Source organism: Phocoena phocoena, chromosome 11 (assembly GCF_963924675.1).
Source record: "Phocoena phocoena chromosome 11, mPhoPho1.1, whole genome shotgun sequence".
Lineage (NCBI taxonomy): Eukaryota > Metazoa > Chordata > Mammalia > Artiodactyla > Phocoenidae > Phocoena > Phocoena phocoena.
In genome coordinates, this window is record NC_089229.1 from 25112862 (window position 1) to 25139541 (window position 26680).

A 26680-nucleotide genomic window follows, 5' to 3' on the forward strand; every position below is an offset into this window, starting at 1 on the left:
GTTTCGGAGAAGGACGTTCTGGGTGTGGGTGTTTTCTGTGATATCACACTGTGTCTCTATTCCCAACAGAAGTCTGTTTTAGTGGAAACAGACTTTTCAGGATTTTTCCACTGGAATAATCCAATCTCTAGACACTGGCTTACTGCCAAAATGCTGCCTAGTTAAAACAGTGCCAACACTTCCTTGATTCCCTTTTCATGCTTTTCAGAGTTCCTTAATACTACTATAATGAATCGGGTGCAGGGAGCAGTAATCTGTGTTGAAGAAGCTTACTTGGATTAGGGATATCCATTCAGGATACCATGATGAAAGAACATTTATAAAGCAATATAGGTATATATTAAAGTCCAAACAACAGTCATCACAAACACCTCCATAGCATTTCCATTGCACCAGGTGCTGCTCTAAGGGCTTTACATATACGAACTCACTTAATCCTCCCCAAAGCCCTTTGAAATAGGTACTATTATCATCCCCATTTTGTAGGTGAAGAAACAGAGGCCCAGAGAAGTCAAGTAACTTGCCCAAATGTCACACAGCTGGGAAATGGCAGGACCAGGATCTGATCCCAGGTAGATACTGCAAACACTGCAGTGAGGAAATTAGCCCCTTTGCCTTTTGATGAGGAAACAGAGGCTAATCAATAACTTACTGCTCCAGGCTAATAAGCAGTGGAGCTGGAGTCCAAGCGCAGTGGCTGTCACCAAAATGGTGACCTTTAGTTGTGAAAATGATCTCTGGCCTTGCCCTCTCCCTTTGTGGAGGGACAGCTTCAGAAAACCTTCATAGTGGTAAGGGCGGAGTTGCTCAACACGTATTTGGGAATAAACAAATGCATGAAGATTGCCACACTCCCTGGTGTCACAGTTGGCCAGTGAAGAGCATTTTACAGTTGAGTAATTCCAGATAAAGACAGGAACATGGTGTTTATAAGCTGCCCTTCATGGAGGAGAACGCAGACAGAGACCAGGGGAGGGAGGAATCAGGGCCCCTTCGGAGACAGGGCCAGCAGCAGGGTCGGCAGTCTCTAGGACCCGAGGGCGGGAGAACCCAGGCCTTGCTGGCAGCAGACCTGGAGGGCAGGTGGAAAGGCGGCCTGCATCCCACTCTCCTGCCCCTCGCTCAGCTGCCAAAAAATCAAAGGGACACCGTGGGGCGCTCAATAAATATTTGTCCAATGCGTGAATGAGTAAAGGCAAAGGAGGGGGCGTGTTTTGAAAGCCCATCCCACTTCTCCCTATCAACCACACCTCGGTAGTCATTCCCGGATAAAACTCTCCCCTCCCGGTGACTGTCGCCAGCGGACGACCATGCCCAGGTATACGGTGCACGTGCGCGGAGAGTGGCTGGCGGTGCCCTGCCAGGATGCACAGCTCACGGTGGGCTGGCTGGGCCGGGAGGCCGTGCGGAGGTACATCAAGAACAAGCCAGACAATGGTGGCTTCGCCTCGGTGGACAATGTGAGCTTCCTCGTGCGCCGCTGCAAGGGCCTGGGCCTGCTGGACCACGAGGACCCGCTGGAGGTGGCCCTGGAGGACAACGAGTTCGTGGAAGTGGGTGAGTGGCCGGAGGGAAGGGGTGCGAATCACTCGGCCGGGAGGGACGGTCCCTTGTCCTCCCCAGTTGTGGGGGGGCGGGGACGGGGAAAGGATTCTCGCACAGCCCTGCGGGGAAGGCAGGAGTCTTATCCACCTTTTACAACGAGGCAGCCGACTCGGAAAGGAGGAGACTTCTTACTAGTAGCAAAGACTAGATTTGAACTCAAGACCGCAGGGCTGAAGCCTTTTGCAGTTACCGAATCATTTTGAAAATCCCTTTGCCCTTCAAAAGAACCTCACCAGACTGGAGACCAGTAGCATAGATTTAAAACAAAATTAAATCTATTTTGTTTAATGAAACTATCAAACAAAAGTTTGATAGCTTCCATGGTGGCGCAGTGGTTGAGGGTCCGCCTGCCGATGCAGGGGACACGGCTTCGTGCCCCGGTCTGGGAGGATCCCACATGCCGTGGAGCGGCTGGGCCCGTGAGCCATGGCTGCTGGGCCTGCGCGTCCGGAGCCTGTGCTCCGCAACGGGAGAGGCCACAACAGTGAGAGGCCCGCATGCCGCAAAACAAAAACAAAAAAAATCCCATAGATTTAAATTTTAAATATATTTTAAATATTAAAACAATAGATTTAAAACAAAATAAAGCTGGTGATGGGGATGGAGGTGGGGCTGGATCTTGAACTTTGATTTAAACCCTTTCGTGCATGCCTGGCGCCTACATCTCTGCCTTTTGCTCTCCTCCTTTGTAAATTTTAAAGCATGAGAAGTCATTTTAAAGCAGCCATTTCTGTAGAATTCCGAAGGCAGTTGAAGAGCCCTTTGCTTGGTTTACCAGTAACACCAAAAGTGGCTCTCCACTGTGATCCCTAAGGGGTCTCTCTTGCATCCTTGTTTCAGTTATAGAAGGGGATGCCATGTCTTCCGACTTCATTCCATCGCAACCAGAAGGAGTTTACCTGTATCCTTTCCTGCAGGCTTGTTGGTCTGCTCTGGGGGCTACTGTTACCAATGATGGGGCAGGGGCTTTTCCACACTACCCAGCATTTTCCTTTACCTGGCTACAGATACAGCAAATACCGGGAACCCGAAAAGGTAAGTTTCAAACCACTTCCTTTTTTTTAAGAAAATTAAGTCCCCCCACCCCTCATTTAAGGAGGGGGAGGGCTAGCAAAATATATGACCAGGCACCATCAGTGAGGACAGGGCTTTATCCAGCTCTGTGTAATAGGGAAAGGCATTATGCTTTTCCACTTCTAATTTTCCTTCCTCAACCTCCTCTTCAGCAAGCTGTCTTTGTAACTAGCACATGAGTGTTTGATAGCAGTGATAAAATCTCTGACGGGTCAGAGCTTAATTCTGCTTCAAGATTCCCTACTCTTTTGTTTGAGCGACTAAGCTGTTTGTACTCACGGAGATTCCCTTCTTTTGTGCAGTACATTGCCTTAGATGGGGACAGCCTGACCACAGAGGATCTGGTCAACTTGGGCAAGGGACACTACAAAATCAAGGTATGCTGGAGGGAGGGGAAGGACATCCTCTGACCTTTTCTGCGGCACGTGTAAATCTTTGACGTGTTCAGCTCTGACCAATGTTTTCCTAGCTCACCCCCACTGCTGAAAAGAAGGTGCAAAACTCCAGGGAAGTCATAGAAAGCATCGTGAAAGAAAAAACTGGTATCCTTTTCTCTTTGTATTACGCAGTTCTTTTTATAGGCTTAAAAGATGCCGCCTGTGTCTAACTGTATAACGTCTGGTTTTTATTCTAGTTGTTTACGGCATTACTACAGGTTTTGGGAAATTTGCCAGAACTGTAATTCCTGTCAGTAAACTAGAGTAAGTTTGATTCCTCCCCACCAAACACACACACAGTCACATGCCACTTATTCTCATTTTGGAGATTTCGTTCAACAACAGAAATAATTAACATTTGCCCCAATTTACAGATAAGGAGGGTGAGGCTCGGATTAACTCACACATGAGTTGATATAGAAAACACAGACTTGCTGGTTTCTTCCAGTGCCCCATCATGCCTATTCTGTCCCTCCAAAGACTTAACTATGTTCCCAGCTGAGGGAACACTTTCACGGTGAGGTATCTAAGAGGGTTTTTTTCTCTTTCTCTTCCAGGGAGCTCCAGGTCAACCTAGTACGTTCACATTCTTCAGGTAACTCACTCCAAACATTCAGTGCCTCCTAGATCTTGTTGGATTTGAATGAAGTGCAGTCGGTCCTCGGTATCTCCGGGTTCTGCATTCCCAGATTCAAGCAGCCTGGAATGTTGGCTGAATCCACAGATGAGGAACCCGGAGATCCTGAGGGCCGACTGTACTACCTCACTTTATATAAGGGACTTGAACATCCGGAGATTTTGGTATCTGCAGGGGGGTTGGGTTGGGGGCCCTGGAACCAGTACCCGGACGACCGCGTAGCACAGTGTCAGGCATCCTTTAACAGCGTCCAGAAGCTAGCGGATTCCAAGGAGTAGGTGCCAATTCTGCTACCGGGGTGGGGCGGTGGGGGGGGGGAGCAGAAAGCATCACACAAGACCGCCTTTCAACTGAATCTCAGAAACAGGAATGGGCCAGGTGAAAGGATGGGGTTGGCATGGGAGCGTGAATACCGTCGTGCCAAGAGAGTGATGCAGTCAGGGGACGAAATTAAGGCTGGAACTGAGGGAGGAGTTGTTCGGGACGAGGTGAGACGGGAAAGTCTGTCAAGAATCCCATCAGACTGCAAGAGAGCTTCTGCTGAGGAGTCCAGACGCTATTCTAAGGGTATTGAGGAGGGCGGGGCGTTCACTGACGCTTCCAAGAAGGGCAAGTGAGAAGGCAAAACTGGATTCTCATATCTGTCTGGAAGATGAGACTTGAAGAAGCAAGAGAATCAGGAGAGAAAGTAATGCAAGTATCTAAGCCAAGATGTGGCGAGAAATTTTAGATGGAGACGGCTGGGAGAAGGAAAAAATTTTGTTTTTCTTGGAGAAAACGTCAATTCTGTTTTGTAGGTGTTGGGAAGCCACTAATCCCTGAGAGATGTCGGATGCTCTTGGCTTTAAGGATCAATGTCTTAGCCAAAGGATACAGTGGCATTTCCCTGGAGACTCTCAAACAAGTTATCGAAGTATTTAATGGTAATGCAACAGATACCCAACTGACCCTCCGATGAGGCTGTGTGTGTACCACAGGTAGACTTGATTGATGGGGTGGTGAGAAACTGGTGAGAAAAGAAGACATAAACTAATGGAGATGAGTGGAAAATGAGCTTGGCAAGAAGGAGGTTAGCTAGATGGGGGTGCAAGGTAGGAGTGAGGCAGAGACTCTTTCTCCTGTGGACTTTCACCCATTCTCTATCAGCCTTCACTTAGCATTTGGTATCTTTAAGACTAGAATAAGCCCCTTAAGTCTGGCCTTAAGTTCAGGGCTGGAGACAACCTTGGATTCAGTGGTGTTTGAATGTGGTTAGAGAAGTTGCATCAAATCATCTGGGAAACATAACGATTCCTGGATGTCCACCCCAAAGACGGATTCAGTAGTTCTGGTTGGTGCCTGGGAATCTGAAATCTTCATGCTCCCCAGGGGGTGGGATAGCCAGACTTGAATAACTGAAATTCCGTCTCTTACAAAGGTAGAACAGAAATATGGAGATGAAAGACTTGCTTGTGATCAGGAAGCTGTCTAGTGCCAAGATAGGAGGCAGTTCAACTCTTTGGAGCTCGCTTCTTGGGATAATTCTAGTGTGGAGATGAGATTTGACATGCGTGGGAGGCCATTGTCCCTTCCCACAAATAAGGATAAACATTCTAGGTCAGTGGAAACTCGAGGACTCTTTGGGGTGAAGGAGAGGGAGGAAAAGCAGGGCTGGGCAGTCACATAGAGCAAAGCACATGCTAGATTTTCTGTGCTATAGGCACAAGTGACCTCTAAATGTGATATGCCAATCAGTGAATAGCAATTGAATGAACAATATGTAGTATACAAGGCTGTGCTGAACCAACCAGCAGTGATTCAACACCTACTTCTACTCCCACCCAGTCTGCCCAACCATAAGCCTAAAATCCCAGACAGGGCACCTTCGCCGTGAACCCACCTGTGCTTTATGGGTGAGTTCCGAGAATTCCCCAGGGTGAACTATGACCTGGAAGCTGACCTGTGGGTGGCACTGCTTTATCTTACTGACATTACATAGCAGTTGGAAAAAAAACTGCTATCAGTAGTCTGAGTTTACCTTGGAAATGTCGCCTCCTTTTTGAGTAACTTAATGGGAATTTCCTCCAAAACAGTACACGTCCATGTATAAGTGCTGGTGAGGTGGCAGACTGGGTGACCAGGAATTGGGCAGAAGAGAAGAGAGCAAATTGACTATGACTTTACCTCCCCAGAGAACCCTGGTTAAAAACCTGGTGCACCTTATCTTTCTAGAACAATTTGTATTACTTTTTTTTAATGTATTTTTTTTAAGTCTCTATTGAATTTGTTACAATATTGCTTCTGTTTTATGTTTTGGTTTTTTGGCCGCGAGGCATGGGGGAATCTTAGTTCCCCGACCAGGGATCGAACCCGCACTCCCTGCATTGGAAGGTGAAGTCTTAACCACTGGACCGCCGGGGAAGTCCCTGTATTACTTTCCTAATGTAAACCTTTACATGTTTTCAAACATTCTCCAACAGTTTTTGGTTTTTTGTGGTTTTTTTGAGGTACATGGGCCTCTCACTGTTGTGGCCTCTCCTGTTGTGGAGCACAGGCTCCGGACGCGCAGGCTCAGCGGCCATGGCTCACGGGCCCAGCCGCTCCGCGGCGTGTGGGATCTTCCCAGACCGGGGCATGAACCCGTGTCCCCCGCATCAGCAGGCGGACTCTCAACCACTGTGCCACCAGGGAAGCCCTCCAATAGTTTTTAATGGCTACATACACCAATCAGTCCTATGAAAGTCTCTTAATTCCTATTTGGATCATTTTCAACTTTATGTTCTTAGAAATAAGGCAGCAAAGAATAACAGCTAGCTCCTGATACATCTTTAAGATACATTGCTAGAATTTCTAGAAATTTCTATGTCAGATTAGAACATGTACAGTAACAGTAAACAAAGGGGCAGAGGACCAAGGAGAAGGAAGAAGTTAAGGGAAGAGGTAGTCATTATGGGGGTACAGGTTCCAGATCACCTTTCTTCCATGCAGTCTGATCTTAATTCTTTATGTACAGTGTTCTCCCAACCCCTCCACACAGCATATCCGAGCATGTCCTGGCTAAAACCTGTAACGCTTCCCGTCGTCCTTAGGATAAAGTCTAAACTTAAAGTGGCTTACAGAGAAAGCTTTGCTCCAGGGAGGGTCCTCCTTCCTTCCCTCCTTTCTCTCTTCCCTGCCTTTCTTTCTCTCTTTCTCCCCCTCTCCTTTTTCTTTCTATAGCAGTTCAGCCAGGTCCCTTAAGCATTAGTTGTGCTTGAGGAATTGTCTTTCCCTAAAGCGAGGATGGCCAGAACGAAGTACTCTTGAAGTAACCGGTGCCTCCTTCTCTCCCAGCCTCCTGCCTGCCCTATGTTCCAGAGAAAGGAACTGTTGGTGCCAGTGGAGACCTGGCCCCACTCTCTCATCTTGCTCTCGGGCTAATTGGGGAAGGGAAGATGTGGTCTCCGAAGAGTGGCTGGGCTGACGCTAAATACGTAAGATTTTAATAACAGCTTCCACCTGCAGTAATTTCCCGAGGCTGGACACCAGGTGTACTTGCATGCTTTCTAGCACTCCATCCTTACAGCAGCCCAACAAGGGAGCCAATGTTATCCCTATACTATGGCTGTGACAACCGAAGCTTAGAAGCGTGAACAGCATCAGGAGCTCAGCCTTAGCGCAGTACAGATGTCAAACTAGGTAAGGCTCTTTGCTTCCATGTGCAACTGTCAACCTTCTGGACTTGGTGATCACCTTGGTAAAAAGGTACAGCAGCCAGTGTTAATTGCGGGAATTTATTCTGCATCTAAAACATTTCCAGTGCCTGTCCAGGAGGTCACGTGTTGTTGCAGGTTTATTTACTTGCTGGTCTAATAGGTACAGAGCTGCGGATCATAGCACTGACTTATAACCTCTGGAAAGGAGGCTCCACTCCCCCCTCCCCCCGCAAGCGCTCATCTGGTGGCCAATCAGAAAGGCTTGTTTTTGATAAAGCTTTAATCTTTTCTTCATTCATCTCCAAATTCATCAGAGCAGCCCCAAGAACTGTTTGAAGTGTCGTCTCTGATCTCTTGCTGGGAGGTCCCCTAACAGTAACTGAAGGGGCAGAGGACCAAGGAGGAAGAAGTTAAGGGAACAGATAGTCCTTCGGGAGTTTGGGTTCTACATCACCTTCCTTCTATGCAGACTGGTCTTCATTACTTCTCTATGTACAGTGTTCCCACAACCACCTTCACTGAGCAAATCCAGGCGTGTCCTGGCCAAAACGTGCAATGCTTCTCACTGCCCTCAGGGTGATGTCTAAAATTAAAGTGGCTTACAAGAGTCTTGCTTGTCATATCCACACGCCCCAGCCAAATCCTTCCCCAGCAACACTGTACATCACAGAAGCGAGAGGTGGCCTGCGGCTGGAGTGCCCTGTGTCCTAGGCAGAGGGACCAGCCATGTCCCTTCTTCTCTTCCTGCTTCTGATAAGTCCTGTGAGAAACTTCCCTCTCTGCTCTTCTGGTTCTTTTCCCTATAGGCCCACCCCGTCAAGTCCCTTTTGCCCTTCCTTTGTGCCCTCCCAGCATCTTATGTGATTATTTTCCACGGAACCCTACCCACTTCCTACCTCCTGTTACACTTAACATACTATGACTGTGCTTGCCCTTGAGCTTGTCTGTCTCCATTTTTCCTACCCTCAGCCCCACTCCTGGGACAGAGTTAATCATGTGATAGATATTCTAATAAGCTTGTGAAACTGACGGAGTCAGTGGTCCTGCCTCTGTGTCTTCCTTCTCCCCTAGAGGGACCTTAACCTAGTGATTGCTTTCACTTCTTTTATTTCAGGGGAAGATCATTCTGCCCATTTCCCCTCAGGATTCTGTGTCCATCTCTCGGGCCCATAAGTCCCTCTTCACCGGTGCTCACACATTTGCCATACAAGTGAGAAGCCCTGCTCTGAGGCTCTGCTAGTGTTCAGACAAGTAGGACAAGGGTGGAGGACTTTTCAGGTCAAGCTCTGGAGGCCAGGGAATGTGGACAGAGTTTGGAGCTCAGCCTTAGCACACGTGCATCTGGATGTACCTCTGCTCAGGAAGCAGCAGTAAAAAAAAAAAAAAAAAAAAGTGAATCACTAAAGTGGAAACTGAATGCAAAGGACCTAGAAACCAACATTCAGGGCTGATTTTGTAGACACTAGCCCCTGATGTAGGTACAAAAATTACTCGAAAGCTAAGTCTGCTTGCAGACTAAAGAACGGAACTAGAGGATAGACCAGCGAAGATAAACAGAACCAATTCACGTAGGTCTAATCTTTTATAAGACAGACCTTTGGACTTAAAAAGCCTTTTATTGGATTCCACATGAAATTAGAGATATGCTGGTATTTCATTTGATACCCATTTTTACCTTTTAAATCATTCTACAGGTCCTGGCAGCTCACGGATTGAAACCAATTGTTTTGAAGCCAAAAGAGGTAAGGAGATTAAGGAAAATTTGTTCGCTTTAACAAATCTTTACTTAATAGCTATTTTCAGTCTTAATATCGGCCTCACTGGTTTCTTAAAATAAACCTAGCTCCCATGTTTGCTTAAGTTGGGCACTGAAGAAAGGGCTCTGCCATAAGCACTGAAGAGACTCTTCAGGCCACAGATGCCTAGGGGTTCTTTTACAGAAGAACTTAAACTTCAAATCAGGATCTCTAAGGACCCCTAAGAGATGCTGTAAGCCAACATCCCTTGGGATGCTCTAAGCCAAGAGTCTCGGACCAGAAATTTTTCAAGGAGTCTTGTCTATAATGATGAGAAGTTGAAGAAGAAATGCAGCATAATTAAGAGCTAAAGATTTGATATGCCATCTACATTGGAGCACCACTGCTGCCTTAATGACAGGGATACTTAACAGCGATTCCATTTGCTAGATTTATACTAATGATCTCACATGTGATGGCACTTCATCCTTGCATACTTAAATAAGCATTACTGCCCTGCACTTTAGAAACCATGGATCAACGTCATTCAACTGACAGGCTAACTTTTCTCTTATGAAAGCAAAAGATATGAAATCAACTTGCACATACACTTGTTACAACAAACAGCGTTTGGAAACTTCTCTCCCCTTCCACAAAGGGTCTGGCGCTCATCAACGGGACGCAGATGATCACCTCCCTGGGCTGTGAAGCTGTGGAGAGAGCCAGTGCCATTGCTCGGCAGGCTGACATAGTGGCGTCCTTGACCCTCGAGGTGTTGAAGGGCACCACCAAAGCCTTCGATACTGGTCAGCATGGCTCTTCCGTTGGTTTGCTATTCATTCAGGCAGAGCTCGGGTGCAGGGGGGGAGGGGAGGCTGGTCAAGGTGTTCAGACGCAGGAGTGGTGGGGGTAGATGGTAGGGAAGAAGAAAATCCAAGTGCCTGTGCCTTCGTAGGACTGCTGCAGCTTCATCTAAGTTACGTCACACTTGACCCTTGAAACGACCGTGTTTCACAGACAAATGCTGACCCAGAGGGTTAAGTGACCTGCCCCAGATCACCAGCTCTGACTCCCATCAAACTACATGTTGTTGGGCTTCCCTGGTGGCGCGGTGGTTGAGAGTCTGCCTGCCGATGCAGGGGACGCGGGTTCGTGCCCCGGTCCAGGAGGATCCCACATGTGGAGCGGCTGGGCCGCTGAGCCTGCGTATCTGGAGCCAGTGCTCCGCAATGGGAGAGGCCACAACAGTGAGAGGCCCGCATAACGCAAAAAAAAAAAAACTACATGTTGTCTTAAGAATCTATGGGCAGGATTTGAGAGCTAGAGTAGGATTAGCACTGATCCCCACTTGAAAATCGGGAGAGAAAAACTGTAGACGTGGTAGCTTTTCTAGAAAATAATGACTTGGAAAGACTTCCTACTCTTATATGTAGTAGGACCAAAAAAACTATCTAAAAATGACTTAGTTAAATTAGGCCACTATTGAGCTCCCTTCCATTATGGGCCTAAATCTTTTTAGGGTAGGCCCAGTGTCTTGAGTTGAATTCCCAGAGATCTCAACACATAGTTTGCACTCAGATATTTAAAGTAGAAAGAATAAAGTCCATAAGGAAAATCTTGCTTTGGAGTTAAGTTTCTAATCCTGAGTTATGGTTAAGGACCCCTGGACTTTTGAGGGCTGTGTCAGCACAGTGGATGGTTCTGTTCCAGCGATGGTAGTTCATTCAATATAAGAATTGCTCAGACTTTTCTTCTTTCATCAATTCTAGACATTCACGCTGTTCGCCCTCATCGTGGGCAAGTTGAAGTCGCTTTTCGGTTTCGGTCCCTCTTGGACTCAGATCACCACCCATCTGAAATAGCAGGTCTGGGCGTGCCTATGTGAGTGAGCTTATTTGCCTTTGGAAATTATTGGAAAGAACTGCTAACATGCCCCCTGCCATCCCTGTATCTTTTCCACAGAAAGTCACAGGTTCTGTGATCGTGTTCAGGACGCTTACACCTTGCGCTGCTGTCCACAGGTAAACAAAAAAGCTAACAAGTTTCTATTCTTTCCCCCAGTTTGTCGGGGTGGGGAATAGAAAGAGAGGAAGGTGGTACTAACAAACGTAGTAAGGTAGATAGCTGGGGGGAAGCAGCCGCAAGGCACAGGGATATTAGCTCGGTGCTTTGTGACAGCCTGGAAGGGTGGGATGGGGAGAGTGGGAGGGAGGGAGACGCAAGAGGGAAGACATATGGGAACATATGTATATGTATAGCTGATTCACTTTGTTATAAAGCAGAAACTAACACACCATTGTAAAGCAATTATACCCCAATAAAGATGTTTAAAAAAAAAAAAAAAAAAGAGAGGAAGGTGTTAGAAAATCATGTAATGGTCAATGGTAGTCCAGATTTCATTACTGCCTCTATTAAAAATGATATCTATGTAATAATTCCACTTTCCAATTATCGTAAAGTTTCTGTTCCATATGGTAAGCTGCGTTTCCCTTTGAATTACTTTGCTCAACCCCCGTGTAGAGAAGTCCGACGGACAGCTTGTTGTTTTGGTTTAGTGCCCTAACTTTAAAAACTTCTTAGTAATAGTATCATCCTAACCAGTTAATGGAGTTTTACTGGCTCTACCTGTTAGACAGAACTAGAACCAGTCTGCCAGGAACGTTCATGGGAAAATCTAACCACAGTTCAAGGGCATATCCATGGTTAGATCTTATCGGCATTTAATAGGCAGACATAAACCATTATAAATGAATCTGTGAGTCATAACTTTAAGTATAAAATGCAGATGACCTGGGTTGGCATGAGGCAACCTACACTGCAGACGTTCCAACTCATCTGCAAATGGCAGTTAAGTGACGGACTAACGTGCATCTCAAGAGTGAGACAATATTTCAGGTTGGGGACTTCCCTGGTGGCGCAGTGGTTGAGAGTCCGCCTGCCGATGCAGGGGAGGCGGGTTCGTGCCCCGGTCCGGGAGGATCCCACATGCCACGGAGCGGCTGGGCCCGTAAGCCATGGCCGCTGAGCCTGTGCGGCCGGAGCCTGTGCTCCACAGTGGGAGAGGCCACAATGGTGAGAGGCCCGCATATCGCAAAAAAAAAAATTTCAGGTTGTACCAAGTTCCAATCTGTAGGGTACTAAAGAGTCCTCCCTAGCATAAATACCCTCTTTTCCTTGTTCTCAGCAAGTTCTGTTCTAGCTTAGCTAGACTGAAAATGTCTATGGGGAAGAATTGCCAAATTAGCTCCACAGTAAGAATAAATCCCAGTTTAAATGTTCTTGCTATTCTAATAAGAATATCAGACTATGTGACAGGGACCATTATCAGTGTCTTCCATGTATTAGCTCATTTGATCTTGTCTTTTAGATCCACGGTGTGGTGAACGACACAATAGCATTTGTGAAGAACATCATTACCACAGAAATTAACAGTGCTACAGATAATCCTGTATCTTTTGATGGTTTACTAAGCTGTGATTATAGAATTCCAGCTGGTCATTTTAAGATCTTTATAAGATCTAAGTGATCGTTTTGTGTAGCCTCTCTGTTGCTCCGTTTCATAGACTACGTACTTGGGCTCCGAGGTTAAATGCCTTGCTCTAGAGCCAAGCTGATAAGTGTCAGAGGCAGATCTGTGAACCTAGTCTCAGGTTCAGAGTCTAACGTGCTGTGCTTCCAAAACTGACAGATGAAAGATTAAAGGGGGTATTTCCAACATTGGGTGCAGAGTTTCACGAAGACCTCTTCCCTAAAACCCACTGCTGAGGTTGTTGGTAGAAGGATGAAGATCTACATCACAAGTGTGATTGTAGAGACCCTGGGTAGGATGGCATTTATGTGAGCCTTCCTAGGGCTAGTGATACCATGGTGCACTAAACAGAGGCAACCTTTTAACACTTACCTAAGAATTGATCAAAGAGTTATGGCTTTCCTCATCCTGAGTTTATTTCTGACATGGAGTTTATTCAAATCAGTGTTCCCATATTTGTACAAAGAGTAACAATGCTTCCGTCTCTCAAGGATGGAGCCCTTCTTTCCCTTCACGGTGTGGGTATCTCAGCGTCATCTCGTTTTTGTTATGGAAGGTTCTGTGATGGCTTAGTTCCCCCAGAAGTCAATGTGATCGGGCAGGAGGCACACAGGCAAAGTCTTCACAGAGACAATACTGCCTTTGAAGACCATCCAACCCCTTAGGAATCTATTTCTCCTACCCCACATCTGCCTCAGTTCTTAACATTGGAGAAAGTAAGCCCTAAAAGCCTTGCACAGCCCGGGCTAGCAGAGAGCAGCTGTATAAGGTTTCTCACTAGACCTTTTCAATGTGGCTTCTCTGACAAGCTTACTTCAGGATGTGCATTTTATGTCCTCTCAGGTTGTTTTACAGTTAAGTCAGACCCAAGCTAAACACCCCTCAACTCACTAACCCTCCTCAACACCATCCACCCCCAAATGGAGAAGTAGCTCTCATGAACTCTGTGCATTCTTCTCTCATCTCTTATTTCTTACACTGTAGAGCAGAGGTATCCATTCTACACTTACATAATTTAGACTTGAAAGGGTATCTTACAGAGTAATAAAAAGCAAAACAAATAAACAAAAAGACCATTAAATTACTGGCCAAGGGAGGGAGGATCATTCCCTGCTAAATTCTTCCCCCACCACTTGCCTCAGCAAAAATTTCAGCCGAAAGTCCTTTACTTTCTCAGTGAAAGATTCTTAATTGTGGATGAATTTCCAGTGGGCTAATATTTGGCAGTTCTCCAGCAATACTGGTGTTACCCAAAAGAATATTTTTCTCAATCTTCTGTTGCATATGTAGACCATCTATTACATAGTTTATAGGAGTAAACTTCTAATTGCTATAACCTAGTAGCCAACAAACAAATTTGGAACAACTAGAGAACAATAGATGTTGCTTAAGTTGTAAATTGGTGCAGAGATCACTTGCTCTGAGGATTCAGAGAAAACCAAGGCCTGTCGTTGGGGGCGGGTCCATGGAAAAGGCAGGAGCTAGGTCTAAGAGGCTCACAGTTATATGCACAGAAAAGGGCAATTCCAAACTTAAGTAACACATGCACCTGTACCTCTTTGGAAGTCAGAACCTTTCCTACACAGATTGAGTTCCTAGTTAATAGGTTGTGAATAGTCTTTAGTCCAGTAGGTGAAAATTAGCTCTTTGGAAAGTCTTTCGCTGCCTCTGTCAGGGTTCCTGTTGACTTAAGTAAAATACATGATGGAGTGGAAAGATCCCTGAGAGTCTTAATGTTCGGTGAGTCCAAAGTTGCCACTGACTTAAGTGGGTTTGCAATGACCTCCTGGCCGCCATTTGCTGTGAACACTGCCCCAGGATCAGTGAGGAGAAGGTTTGAAAGTTTTCTCAGAACTGATTGTTCCAACAGTTTGGTGGTTACTCTTCAGCAAAATCTTCCGTTCAGCAGGTTCTTCGATGGAGTACAAGCTCGCAGTGCCCATTGAAGAAACAGAATTTGCTTTTAAACTGGTGTCCTGATCTCTGTTCTTAGTTTCAGGTTATAAACTTTTTGAGGGCAAGTACAGACCACCAGATTAGTAATATTATGGTGCTTGAGGATCTCTCATCCCAAGAGAAAACATCATTTCATGCTTCATGTTTCTTTGACCCCCAGTTGGGTGGACACAATCATCTTTAAGGTTTTTCTTTTGTTCTGTTTACCTTTGTACCCCTTCATGTCAACACCTGCCTGTGGAAAGACTCTCCTTCTCTCCACCCTACCTCTGTACAAGGGCTACCACCTCAATGTTAGAAATGAGCAACTGGGGAAAGAGTTATACTTGAAGTGATCACCAAGTGTTATGTGAAAGCCTTAACTTATTTTGAAAGATGGTCTTTGCCAGCAGGGGAGAGACTGTTTCTGGAGGAAACTTCCACGGTGAATATCCAGCCAAAGTAAGCTATTTAGAATTGCTCCTGACCCCGAAAGCATATTCTAATACAGGCCGACTGAATCGAGACACTCTTTCAGGCCCTGGACTATTTGGCCATTGGCGTCCATGAACTTGCTGCAATTAGTGAAAGAAGAATTGAAAGGCTCTGCAACCCCTCCCTCAGCGAGCTGCCTGCCTTCCTGGTGGCTGAAGGTGGTCTGAACTCTGGATTCATGATAGCCCACTGCACAGCTGCAGCCCTGGGTAAGGACACTGCACTTTGCCCAGAATGCAAGCCTATCCACCTAAAGGCCTTTCCATTTCACCTACAAGTGTCACATTTTGTCTTTGAGATCTAACGTTTTCACCACCTTCATCATGTGCGTCCTCAATACAAATGCAGCAGGTTTAGAGAAAAAAAATATAAAATAAAACCTAGGCAACATTATACTGAAACATAATAACACGCTAATGAGGTTGTAAATAAGGAGGTTTCCGTGATTTCTCTGTAGGAAGCAATGTGACTTCACATGTGAACTTCATCTATGTAGTTTTTTCACTAATCTCAATTTGAAGATTATCAGAAGGAAAAAAGCAAAAGATGTTTATAGCTACTGGTGAAACTTGAACTGATCCAAAGGATTAAAGTTTGGATACATTCCGTAAGACATACCAACCACTAAAAACGTAAGGATGTGATTACAACATGCAAAAATGCTTATAAGAAGCAAGATGCCCTCGATGAAAATTGAGCTTTAATGTAGCAGATTTCTGACTCGAGACTGTAAGGGACAGAGAAGTAACATCGGAATAAAGACTGGCACAAAGGAAGTGCAAAGGGCTTCACTTATATTTACTCAATCGTCAAACAATACCAAGAGGCAGGTACTATTATTTCCGCCATTTCAAAGATGAATACTTGAAGATACAAGAAGTTAAGTGACCTACTCAATACTGCACAGCTAGTAAGAAGCAGAATTCAGACCCAGGCATTTTGGCTTGCAAATCTGTGCTCTCACTTCACTTAATGAGGATCTCTTTTTAATCGATACGTAATCCTAAAATATGGTTGCCAAATAGAAATGCAGGCTGCCCAGTTAAATTTGAATTATTCAGCATATTATCTGGTACTAAAAAATTATTTGTTTTTTTAATCTGAAATTCGAATTTAACTGGGCATCCGGTATTTTTTCTGGCAAACATACCCAAGAGGCCAGATAGCATAGTGGCTCATAAGAGCATAGACTCTGGGTCCGAATCCCAGCTCTGCCCATTTACCAGCAGCGTGATATGGAGCAAGTCTTTTAATCCTGTTGACCCTCAGTTTACTCCTGTGTAAAATGGGGGTGATAAGTTTACCCAACGGGGCTGTTTTGAGGATTAAATTAATGAATGTGTGGAATACCTTAGAACTGTGCCTAGAGTGTCATGAGCACTAAATTAATATTAGTTGTTGTTACTATTACTACTCACCCCTTCCTCAGTTAAGTCTCACACTAAGACTCAACACAGCCAACAAAGAGCCACTGAGTTCATTTTCTGTCCAGTATTTTCTATTTACTCACTTACCTCCTTACTAAAAGATCCCTCTAAGGGGCAGCAACTTCTCACATTAACATGGGGGGTGGTAATTGATTTTCAGAGACGCGTTATGAATTTGGGAAGCCTCGTCTGGATGTGTTTAGCTGCCCTAGCTGTCATCTGAAGTTGCTCGGCTTGCTTTCATTGTAATAAAACTGGTGGTTTTCTTTTATTGGCCACTTGTAAGTTACGTTTCTGAACAAGCCCCACCAAACCAGGTGATCCACATAGCAGGTTCAGGGGCCCAGGACTTGCAGTGCTGAAACCTGAAAGTTCTGGGCAAACCAGGATGAGTGGATCACCATAGTTTATAGTATATTACCTCAGGATCCCCTATAGCATAGAAAAGAACTGCAGCTTCACTCAGAGCTGCTCTCAAAGTTCAAAAAAAGAGGGGAAAAGACTCTTTGCGTTTGACCTTTCCCAGCTTCTGAAGCTGGGGAGAAGGAACTCTGTGATCTAGGTTCTTGCTACTTAAGGTGTGGTCCTCTGGCCCAAAATACAGCCATCACCGGCAATCTGTTAGAACAGCAGAATATCAGCCCCCATCTAAAACTCAACATTTGCACTTTTAACAAGACCCAGTGATTCATTTGCACGATAAAGTTTGAGAGACAGCAACCTAGGCCAACTCTAGACTTCCCCCCACCTCCCCAAGACATCCCTGCAGTCATCAAGCCCTTGCTTAAACCCAGTACATCCACTTATGTCATCATTGAACAGTCTCAACTGTAAATCTTCTCGCTCAAGATCTGTGGGTCCAGCCTCAATCCCCAAACACCACGCCCGAATTCTGATCCCACCTCCTCTGGTGACATAATCAGATTGTCCTCCAATACCTGGAAATGACCATCACCTTTTTTATCCCGAGTCTCATGTCATGCTAAATGCTTCTAGTGTTTTCAACTTGGCTTTGTAATATGAGGGTTCCCATCCCGGTCTTATCTCAGAACTCACTAGAGTTTTAGAGTCCTTCTCACTTTGGGGAAAAAAAAAAACAAAAAACCCAACCTTCTTCCTTTTCCCAAAGTAACTTTGGACCACCTGGTGCTTTGCTAACGACCAAGAGCTCCTGGAGAGGGTATCCCACGCAGAGGAGCACTTTGGGAAGCCATGTGTCATTTTGGCAAGTTTTCTATTAGGAACATACGTAAGTATGTCCCTAACTTAACTTCTCTGGCCTCTTGCAGTTTCTGAGAACAAGGCCCTATGCCACCCCTCGTCCGTGGACTCTCTCTCCACCAGTGCCGCCACGGAGGACCATGTCTCCATGGGAGGATGGGCAGCAAGGAAAGCCCTCAGGGTCATTGAGCACGTGGAGCAAGGTAACCCCAGCCAGGCCGGGACGCAGGCCTCCCTGATAAACTATACGCCAGTGGTCCTCAGAGTGGGATCCCCACTGGCAGGATCAGCATCACCTGGGAACTCAGGGCCTGTCCCAGACCTGCTGAATCAGAGACCCTAGGAAAGACAGCAGAACAAGCTGGGTTCAGCAAGCCCTCCAGGTGGTTCTGATGCTCAGTGAAGATTAAGAACCACACCTGCTGGCGAAGCCAGTTCATCAGCTGGCTTTTTTATTTAATATGAAAATTTTAAAACATATTCAGAAGTGGAGAGATTAGTACCAGGAACCTTCATATGCCTCACTCTAATTCAACAATTAACACATTTGCTTCATTTTTTTTTCTTTTTTTTACTTTTCCCAAATTATTTTCAAGCAAATCCCTGTTGTCATGTTTTCTTCCTGCATACTTTCTCTCTCAAATACAAACTTCCTTATCCACCATGATGCCATTATCACATCCGACAAAAATCAACAATAAGTCTTGGTATCAAATTTTCCCAAATTACCTCAACGTCTTTACAGTTTGTTCAAATCAGGATTCAAGACCCACCTTTTAAATTTGGTGGCCAAGGTTTTAAGCTTCTTTTCATTTACAACAGTCCCCTCTCCCTTTTTTTTAAATTCATGCCATTGACTGGTTTAAAAACCACGTCAGTTTTCTGACAGAGACTGACATTCTGGATTTACCTGTGAGCTTCTTCGTGGTGGTACTTTTGTTCTCTGTCCCATCATTTCTTGTGTGTTGCAGTTGGTCCTAAAGACTTGACGAGGGCTTCCCTGGTGGCGCAGTGGCTGAGAGTCCGCCTGCCGATACAGGGGACATGGGTTTGTGCCGCACCCCGGGAAGATCCCACATGCCGCGGAGCGGCTGGGCCCGTGAGCCATGGCCGCTGAGCCTTCTCAGCAAAGAGAGTTCATAGGTGGAGCCCTGTTAAGTCAACCCCTTCCAGCCTTCTTAATCACTGCTTGTTTGGTTTCTTAAAGAGAAACTGCCTTCCTTTAGGCACTGTTCTCTAAATTCCTAAATTTTTGCAACTGTATTGGAGGCAATTGGCTAACAAAAGAATACCACTATTTTAAGATAAATGTGAGAGAGGTGAGTATTCTTTTTTTGGTAACAGCTCTGTTGACATATAATTCATATACCATACAATTCACCCGTCTAAATTGTACAATTCAGTGGGTTTTAGTAGAGTTGTGAATATATCAGAGTTGTGAGTCAACACCACAGTCAACCCTAGAACATGTTCATCAACCCAGAAAGAAACCTTGTACCCTTTACTATCACTCCCTTCTCCTCCCTGTCTGGCCTGGTGCAGGTGGAAAGGCATGTATCACTGAGCACGGCGGATTAAGTGGTGAATGAGGTATTCTCTGCCCTCTTGGGAATTAGAGTCTACCTAAAGAGGAAGACATTGAACAACAACTTGGCAACTCTTTGTAGCACTTAACAAAATTCTGACTAAAGAATTGAGTTATAGGAGGCTGTAACTGAAACTGACCTAGTTTGAAGGGATAAGAAAAGGCATTTCCAAAGGAGTATTTAAGATTAAGACCTGAAACGAATAGGGCCAGCAAACTGGGAAGAGGCGAGCAGTATTTAATAAGGAGAGGGGATGTGTGTGCACAAAATAAATTGTTCTGGGATGCATCACAATGATGTACAGATGCCCACACTCAGGAAAGAACTGGGATGGATGATGAAGGGCAGTCCTCTACGTGGAGGCAGCTGACGGCTGCAGGAGGTCAGGTGAGAAGAATACCAGGAACAGAGAGGCGGTTGCACTCAGGGGAAAAGAAGACCTGAAATGTTACCAGCCCACTGGAGGAAGGAGGGAAAACTTTTCAAAGGGAGGAGCTTAAAAAGCCCAGTGTGGGGACTTCCCTGGCGGTCCAGGGGTTAAGACTGGGCGCTTCCACTGCAGGGGGCGTGGGTTCATCCCCCTGGCTGGGGAGCTAAGATCCGCATGCCCTGCGGCGGTCCAAAAAAGATCAGGAGTGAGAGAGAGTCTGAAGCCCAAGCACGGACCTCAGTCAAGGCCAGGGGATGGTGGGGAGGTGGGAAGGAAGGGGATGTAAGGTCAGGAGAAGCAGTCTTTTCTTAGTGGAAGGGACACAGGTATAAGTTAGCCTCAGATGTCGATAAAATGAATAGCGTCAGTTTTGAAAACTTTAAGAACATCCTTGCAATATATCTAAGTAGAACTATTACTTATTTGCTCAGGCTGGTCTTAGTTCATGTGACCCATACTCTGTTAAGGTGAAGAAACTATTCATGGGAAACTAGAAGGTATCTCCATGATTCTTAGGATAGATTAAGTGTATTTAAATTTTTGGAAGGGAAGGGCAAAGGTGGTTATTAGGCCACTGAATATCAGCTTATTTCAAAAAAAACGAGAAACGTATTTTTTAAAATCCAGGTAAATCAAGATACACTGAACCCTCTGCATCTGTATCCATGAAGTGTGTGGTTTTTAAATCCCATCTGATGGCATCAGGGAGAGCTTATGGTTGTGAATAGCAACGAAGAGCAGTTAACAGAATGCTGAGAGACGGTTACTCAAGGTTTTCCTGCCATGTAATCACGTTTATCTTGCAAACCCATCTAAGAAGCTGTCTGTTATATGCACTAGCAAAATCTGCCATTTTCCTACTCACATGTCTCCAACCAAGAGGCCAGGTTTGTGTCATGTGGGTGAGGGCGAATCGGGAAGGTTAGCCAGTTCTGATCTTGAGCTCCAGCTCTATGAAATAAGCGTAAGCACTTATTTAATTAGATGCTTTACTTCTCAAAGTTTCCAGTTCCTTACGTGTAAAGTGAGGGGACTGCACTAGAAGATGTGAAGTTTCTTCCAGGTCCTAATGGCTTCTGTAACTTCATCCTCTCCCATCGTGACCTGTCTGTACTCACCAGAGTTTGGAATGTGCTTTATAAATTTTAAGACAAGAAGTCAAATGTTTTTAATACTCCATTTTGGTTAACCACTTAAGTGGCCTGATCAAGAGACCACTTAAGTGGCCTCTAAGCTTCTAAATTAACTTCTTGGCAAATAACAGAACCCAAAGTGGTTTAATTTTGAATTATATTTCTATAAAAAATTCTTCATTAGACTCTATCAAATGTAGAGGGATTTAGATTTCAATATTCAGAGTGGATCTCAAGGTATGGTACATCCCATAAGCGTTCATAGCTAGGAAAAGACAGTGTAGAGATTGTTTTATCAAGAAACTTAAAGTTGGCAAGATGCCAATGGCTAGAATTTCAGTTTTAGTGGATTTGGGAGCCTTTAAGTTTGAAGGTTTGAAACAGACATTGGAGAATTAGTTCCAGGGCAACCAAAGACTCATCTGCTCATTCACTGGCTCCTTCAATCCTTTGATGAAAGTCTTATCTGCCAGGTATTTCAGGCCGTAGGGAACAGTAAGACTGAAAACAAATTAAAATTTACACAAAGGTGGAAATAGGAAACAGGTCATCCATCTTGATTAGCTGAGGGGAGAAGGGGAAAGCTGATTTACCTGGATAGTCCTACCTTTCTCACCATTAAAGGTGCAGACAAGGGGTTAGAAAAGCACATTTAAGATGGTAACCAAATACCAAGGGATCTTCATTCTACCCATAGACTGGGAGAACCAACCATCTGTTAGTTGGCTGGCGATGGCCGTCAGCTTGCATGGGATTTATATCCCTCAAGCATGAAGTCAGACTCTAATCAGCCGTCCCCTCGTCCTTCCTTGTTTCAGTGCTGGCCATCGAGCTTCTTGCAGCCTGCCAAGGGATAGAGTTTCTACGCCCTTTGAAAACTACCACTCCACTGGAGAAGGTCTATGACCTGGTGCGCTCAGTTGTAAGGTAAAGTCAGAACAGATTCCTGGAAAGTGACAGTTTTAGAACTTTGAACCCTGGCTCATGGTTTGATGTGCTGCCTCTGCAGGCCCTGGATAAAAGATCGCTTCATGGCCCCAGACATTGAGGCAGCGCACAGACTGCTCATAGAGCAGAAGGTAAATTGGCTACTTGGCTTAGTTCTTAGTTTGGGGTCCTTATGGGAAAGCAAAGTGGGAGTGGAGAGTGGAAAAACATTCATATTCTTTTGCTTTCTGGCTGTTCCTTGGAAGTGAACCAAAAGGTACTCATGCAACTTTCAAGGTCACTAAGAAACTATTCGATACACTCTTAAGTGTCCCATGTTGCACCCAAACATGGACTATCTAAGGATTAGAAGCTGGAATGAATTTTAAATGGAATTTGGGGACAAGTATTTGTGGGGAGAAAATGAGATGAAAGGTTCATGGATTCCTCCCTATCAAGAAGGTTCTCTCTTATTAAAAGTACATTCTCGGGCTTCCCTGGTGGCGCAGTGGTTGAGAGTCCGCCTGCCGATGCAGGGGACACGGGTTCGTGCCCCGGTCCGGGAAGATCCCACATGCCGCGGAGCGGCTGGGCCCGTGAGCCATGGCCGCTGAGCCGGCGCGTCCGGAGCCTGTGCTCCGCAATGGGAGAGGCCACAGCAGTGAGAGGCCCGCGTACAGAAAAAAAAAAAAAAGTACATTCTCTTTCTGTAATGCTATTGCCACCACCACCACCTGGTTCAGTGACTGCATAGACCTGAAGAGAAAACAAATTTCCCGAGTTTTTATTCAAAGGGATCTGGATGTGTCTAGTGCACTGGTGTGTCCTGCCCCATCACACTGGGTGAGATACAGGGTCTCTTTATTGCTTCTTCCCTCTGGCTACACTGACTGCAGACGCATCTGATAGGGACAGATGCCTAGAATGCGGACTCATTTTTAAAATGTAGTTTTAAAGTTCTTTAAGCCTTTCATTTGTAGGTATCATGTTCCCTAGAATTGCTTGATTTTCCCCTGGAACCATTGCGCTGCTCTTGGGGAACAATTGTTTTCCTTTGACCTTCACCCCTGTCATTTCAAAGTGTTCCCTGTACCCTTTGAGGGGAATTCCCTTGCTTGCTGCCAACTTTGGTGCTAGAAGAGAGGTGTGTGAGAGCTCAGCCTTTTTTTTAATTGAAATATCATTGACATGTATCATTATATTAGTTTGCAATATAATGATTTGACATTTGCATATATTGCAAAATGGTCACCACAGTACGTCTAGTTACCATGCACTACCACACATAGTTACCGTTTTCTTCTCGTGGTAAGAACTTTTAAGACCTATTCTCTTAGCAACTTTCAAATATACAGTGCAGTATTATTAACTATAGTCACCAAGCTGTACATGACATCTCCAGGATTTGTCTACGTTATAAGTGGAATTTTGTACCTTTTGACCCCCTCCACCCACTCCCCCAAACCCCTGCTCTGGCAACTACCGATCTGTTCTCTGCATCTATGAGCTCATTTTTTTTTTTTTTTTTTAGATTCCACATATAAGTGAGATCGTACGATATTTGTCTTTCTCTGTCTGACTTATTTCACTTAACATGATGCCCTCAGGATCCATCCGTGTTGTTGCAAATGGCAAGAGTTCCTTCTTTTTTTAGGGCTGAATAAAATTCCAGTGTGTGTGTGTGTGTGTGTGTGTGTGTGTGTGTGTGTGTGTCTCACAATTTCTGTATCATTCATCCATTGATGGACACTTAGGTTTCTTCCGTGCCTTGGCTATTGTAAATAGTGCAGTGAACCTGGGGGGGCAGATATCTTTTCAAGGAGGCTAGCTTTTGAAAGAATACCTTTTCTAAGGTAATACAAAAGAATAGGAAATGCTCCTTCCCTGTCAGCGGCCAACCAGATAAAAAGCAGCTATAATATAAACGAAAAGCCGGACTTTAGTTTGAGAAGATGTTATGCTTGAAAGGAAATAGGTTCGTGGGTGGAGGTAAACACTAAACAAGGCTGTGAAACAGTGCTTTTCAAACTGTTAAGTGCACATGAATTTCTAGGGGATCTTGTTAAAGTGCAGGCTCGGACTCAGTAGGTCTGCAGTGGGGCTGACATTCTGACTTGTCCCAAGCGATGCTGACGCTGCTGGTCCAGGGGCCACGTTCTGAGTAGCAAGGGTCCAAAGAACAGAGGGCGTGTGGCATGGAAAGAGAGCAAAGAGAAAATCCACTGCCTCTTATCATTTAAGGCTTGCCTTAGAAAACACACAGTCCCATCCTTGAGCGACTTTCCTTAATTCCATCCACACTGAATTCCCTAGGCTTCGTTTGTTTCCTGGCTTGTTTTGCTTTAGAAGAGTAAAGCAGCTGAAAACCTTCATGGTAACTTTAGAAACATTTTGGACTTTGTATTTTTAAAGCTGTTAAAGCCACCAAAGACTCATTGACAGATCATGTGTCAAATGGCTTATAATAAAAGCAAGCAAGCAGCTGCTGTTAACACAGAGATAAGTCAGAGATAATGTTTTGACCTCACGTGAAGTTGATGTTTAATGGCATGTGAAAACAACGTTGTCAACGCTTTGACTTTCAGGTTTGGGAAGTGGCTGCACCATACATCGAAAAATACAGAATGGAGCATGTTCCGGAATCAAGACCTGTTTCTCCAACAGCATTTTCACTGGAATTTCTGCACAAGAAATCGACCAAAATCCCAGAGTCTGAGGATGTTTAATGCTCTTTGTCACGCATTAGCAGATCAGATGGTACTTAGTTTAACAGCAAACAGTATTATGCTGAAGGAGAGGCCTGAGAACTTTCTCAGGTGGATCAATCAATTATCTAGTTCGGTTCTAATACCTGCTCTGGTTAGGCTGGTGACAGTATCACATTTACTAAATCTAGCACTGGTTACAGATGCAGCTGGTGTTTCCAGATTATAGGAGTTTTCTTGTTTCTTAATGAAATCTACAGGCCGCTCACTCTAAGGGTGAGAAGACTGACCACAGCTGCATGGACCTTTGACTCAATATTAGATGAACTCAAATCTTGAGACAGATTGAGGGCATTGTTTTCCAGAAACGTTAGACTTTTGTGAATCTTTTTGTTTTGTTTTGGGTTTGTTTGGGTTTTTTTTTTTTGCTTTGTCAAACTCTCCGCTAGTTAACTTTGGCTGATTGTACCATGCTATGATGAATGTTCCTTAATATGTCTTTGTAAACAACACTTTTTAAGTCATAATTAGTTCTTAAGCTGCTTTTTCTTTCACTCATGGAATCATACTAAAGAATAGTCAATAGGTCAAGAAGAGGTTCCGTGTAAAGGAGTTAAGGAATGAATATAAAGATTGCTGTGGGAGTGGTTCTCAATGAATCGTGCATTTCATATTTATCAGATGTCACCACACATATCAGAAGAAGGATTCAGATGCTTAAACTGGAGTAGGAGGTTAGTGTTATTGCTATTAAATTTACCATGTGTTAGTACTCTATTCACATTCTTGTAATAACCCAGCTTAAGGCGCCTCCTCATTTCACAGCTAAGGAATCTGATGTTCAGAAGTTAACCAACCCCCTCTCTATAAGAGTAATCCTTAAAACAAGGCCCCGTTGACAAAGGTCAGATGCGCCCTAGGATGTTACCCAATCTGTTCCCTCCCCTCCCCCCAAAGAAGATAAAGAACCTGCCGGAAAGGCTTAAGTGTGATTGTCCCGATGAAGGATGGGTCACGTGACTTCTTGGCTTCCCGAAGCTGTGACTTTGCACCCTTCTGTGCAAACATAAGCAAGGCGCTTTCCAAGTGCCGGAATGTGACCCCAGGGCTCTAACAACGGCAGCTGGTCAAGGAAAGGACAGGCACACCTGCCAGCTTGCCTACCTGATTACAGCCTTTTCACGGTAGAGTCTCCTCTTAGGTTGCAGCCTGTCCACAGGAAAGGTAGAGACAGGAGTGCAAACCAAAATTCAGTGAAGAAAAATGTGCTGAGGAAACTGTTCGCCGAAAGGTGGTTCTTGATGCTGTTCTTTGCTGAAATGTAAACACACAAATGAAGTTTGTTCATTCTTATCCACGAGCTGCAGTGGAGTCAGTAAACCCAGTGGTCTGATGGCTGTTCGTCACTGGTACGGGACGGGTTGGTTTCCCACAGGCCCGCGCGGTCCTCCGGGGCCCTCTGTCATTGAGTTTTCTACACAGCTCTGTACTGTGCCATCAAGGGAGTTTCAAGGTAAATGTGGAATAAACTAAGTCTCAATTGTCTTATGTCATTGCTGTATTCTTAGATTTTTTTATAACAAAGTTTAACACCTTGTCAGGGAAAGGTTATTCTAACTGCAGTTAATTACATTTCTGAAAGATTTCGTCAGTGAATGTTCACACGGTACAAAGTGTCTTTAGAAAATGTGATTGATTCGGTGTACATTCTCTCTCTTCCCCCTTGAGCAGCCCAGAAGAGCTGGAGGCATCACGATTTCTGCCCCAGTGAGCTCACCTGGGCTTCTTCACCTGTTCTCTCGGGGCAGCCACAGAGCAAACCCCAAAGCGCAAGGGATTTTCAAGCTTCTTTTGTGCCACATTTGCTAATGTCCTGTTGCCCAAAGCAAGTCACGCATCGAGCCCAAGTGAGTTTGGGAGAGTAACACACAAGGGCGTGGGCGTGTGGTTTGGGGGCTGTAGCTGTCACGGTCTGCCGCATACGTGAAATTCCACACATAACCTGAAAACTTCCCAGGAAGCTACTTTTCATTACTACTTTAAACTTGCGTCTCCTTTCTGAATCTGGTCCCTGGATGATTAGCTTTTTTATTAAACCTTCTAATTATCTCATGAATAGCATGATCATT

The 26680-nt window shown here is 45.0% G+C and overlaps 1 protein-coding gene across 1 annotated transcript; it reads left to right on the forward strand.

Annotated features, from left to right (window-relative positions):
• Positions 1–1308: 1308 nt before the first annotated feature.
• Positions 1309–26099, forward strand: HAL (histidine ammonia-lyase). Its single transcript, XM_065886973.1, has 20 exons — positions 1309–1557; positions 2446–2506; positions 2613–2640; positions 2982–3056; positions 3149–3221; positions 3314–3380; positions 3674–3711; positions 4551–4676; positions 7066–7205; positions 9122–9169; positions 9822–9969; positions 10933–11028; positions 11126–11184; positions 12531–12611; positions 15024–15089; positions 15166–15331; positions 17839–17973; positions 21738–21846; positions 21929–21998; positions 24432–26099. Exons 1-20 carry the CDS (start codon positions 1311–1313, stop codon positions 24570–24572), a joined length of 1974 nt encoding a protein of 657 aa, XP_065743045.1. The 5' UTR covers positions 1309–1310; the 3' UTR covers positions 24573–26099.
• Positions 26100–26680: the final 581 nt, after the last annotated feature.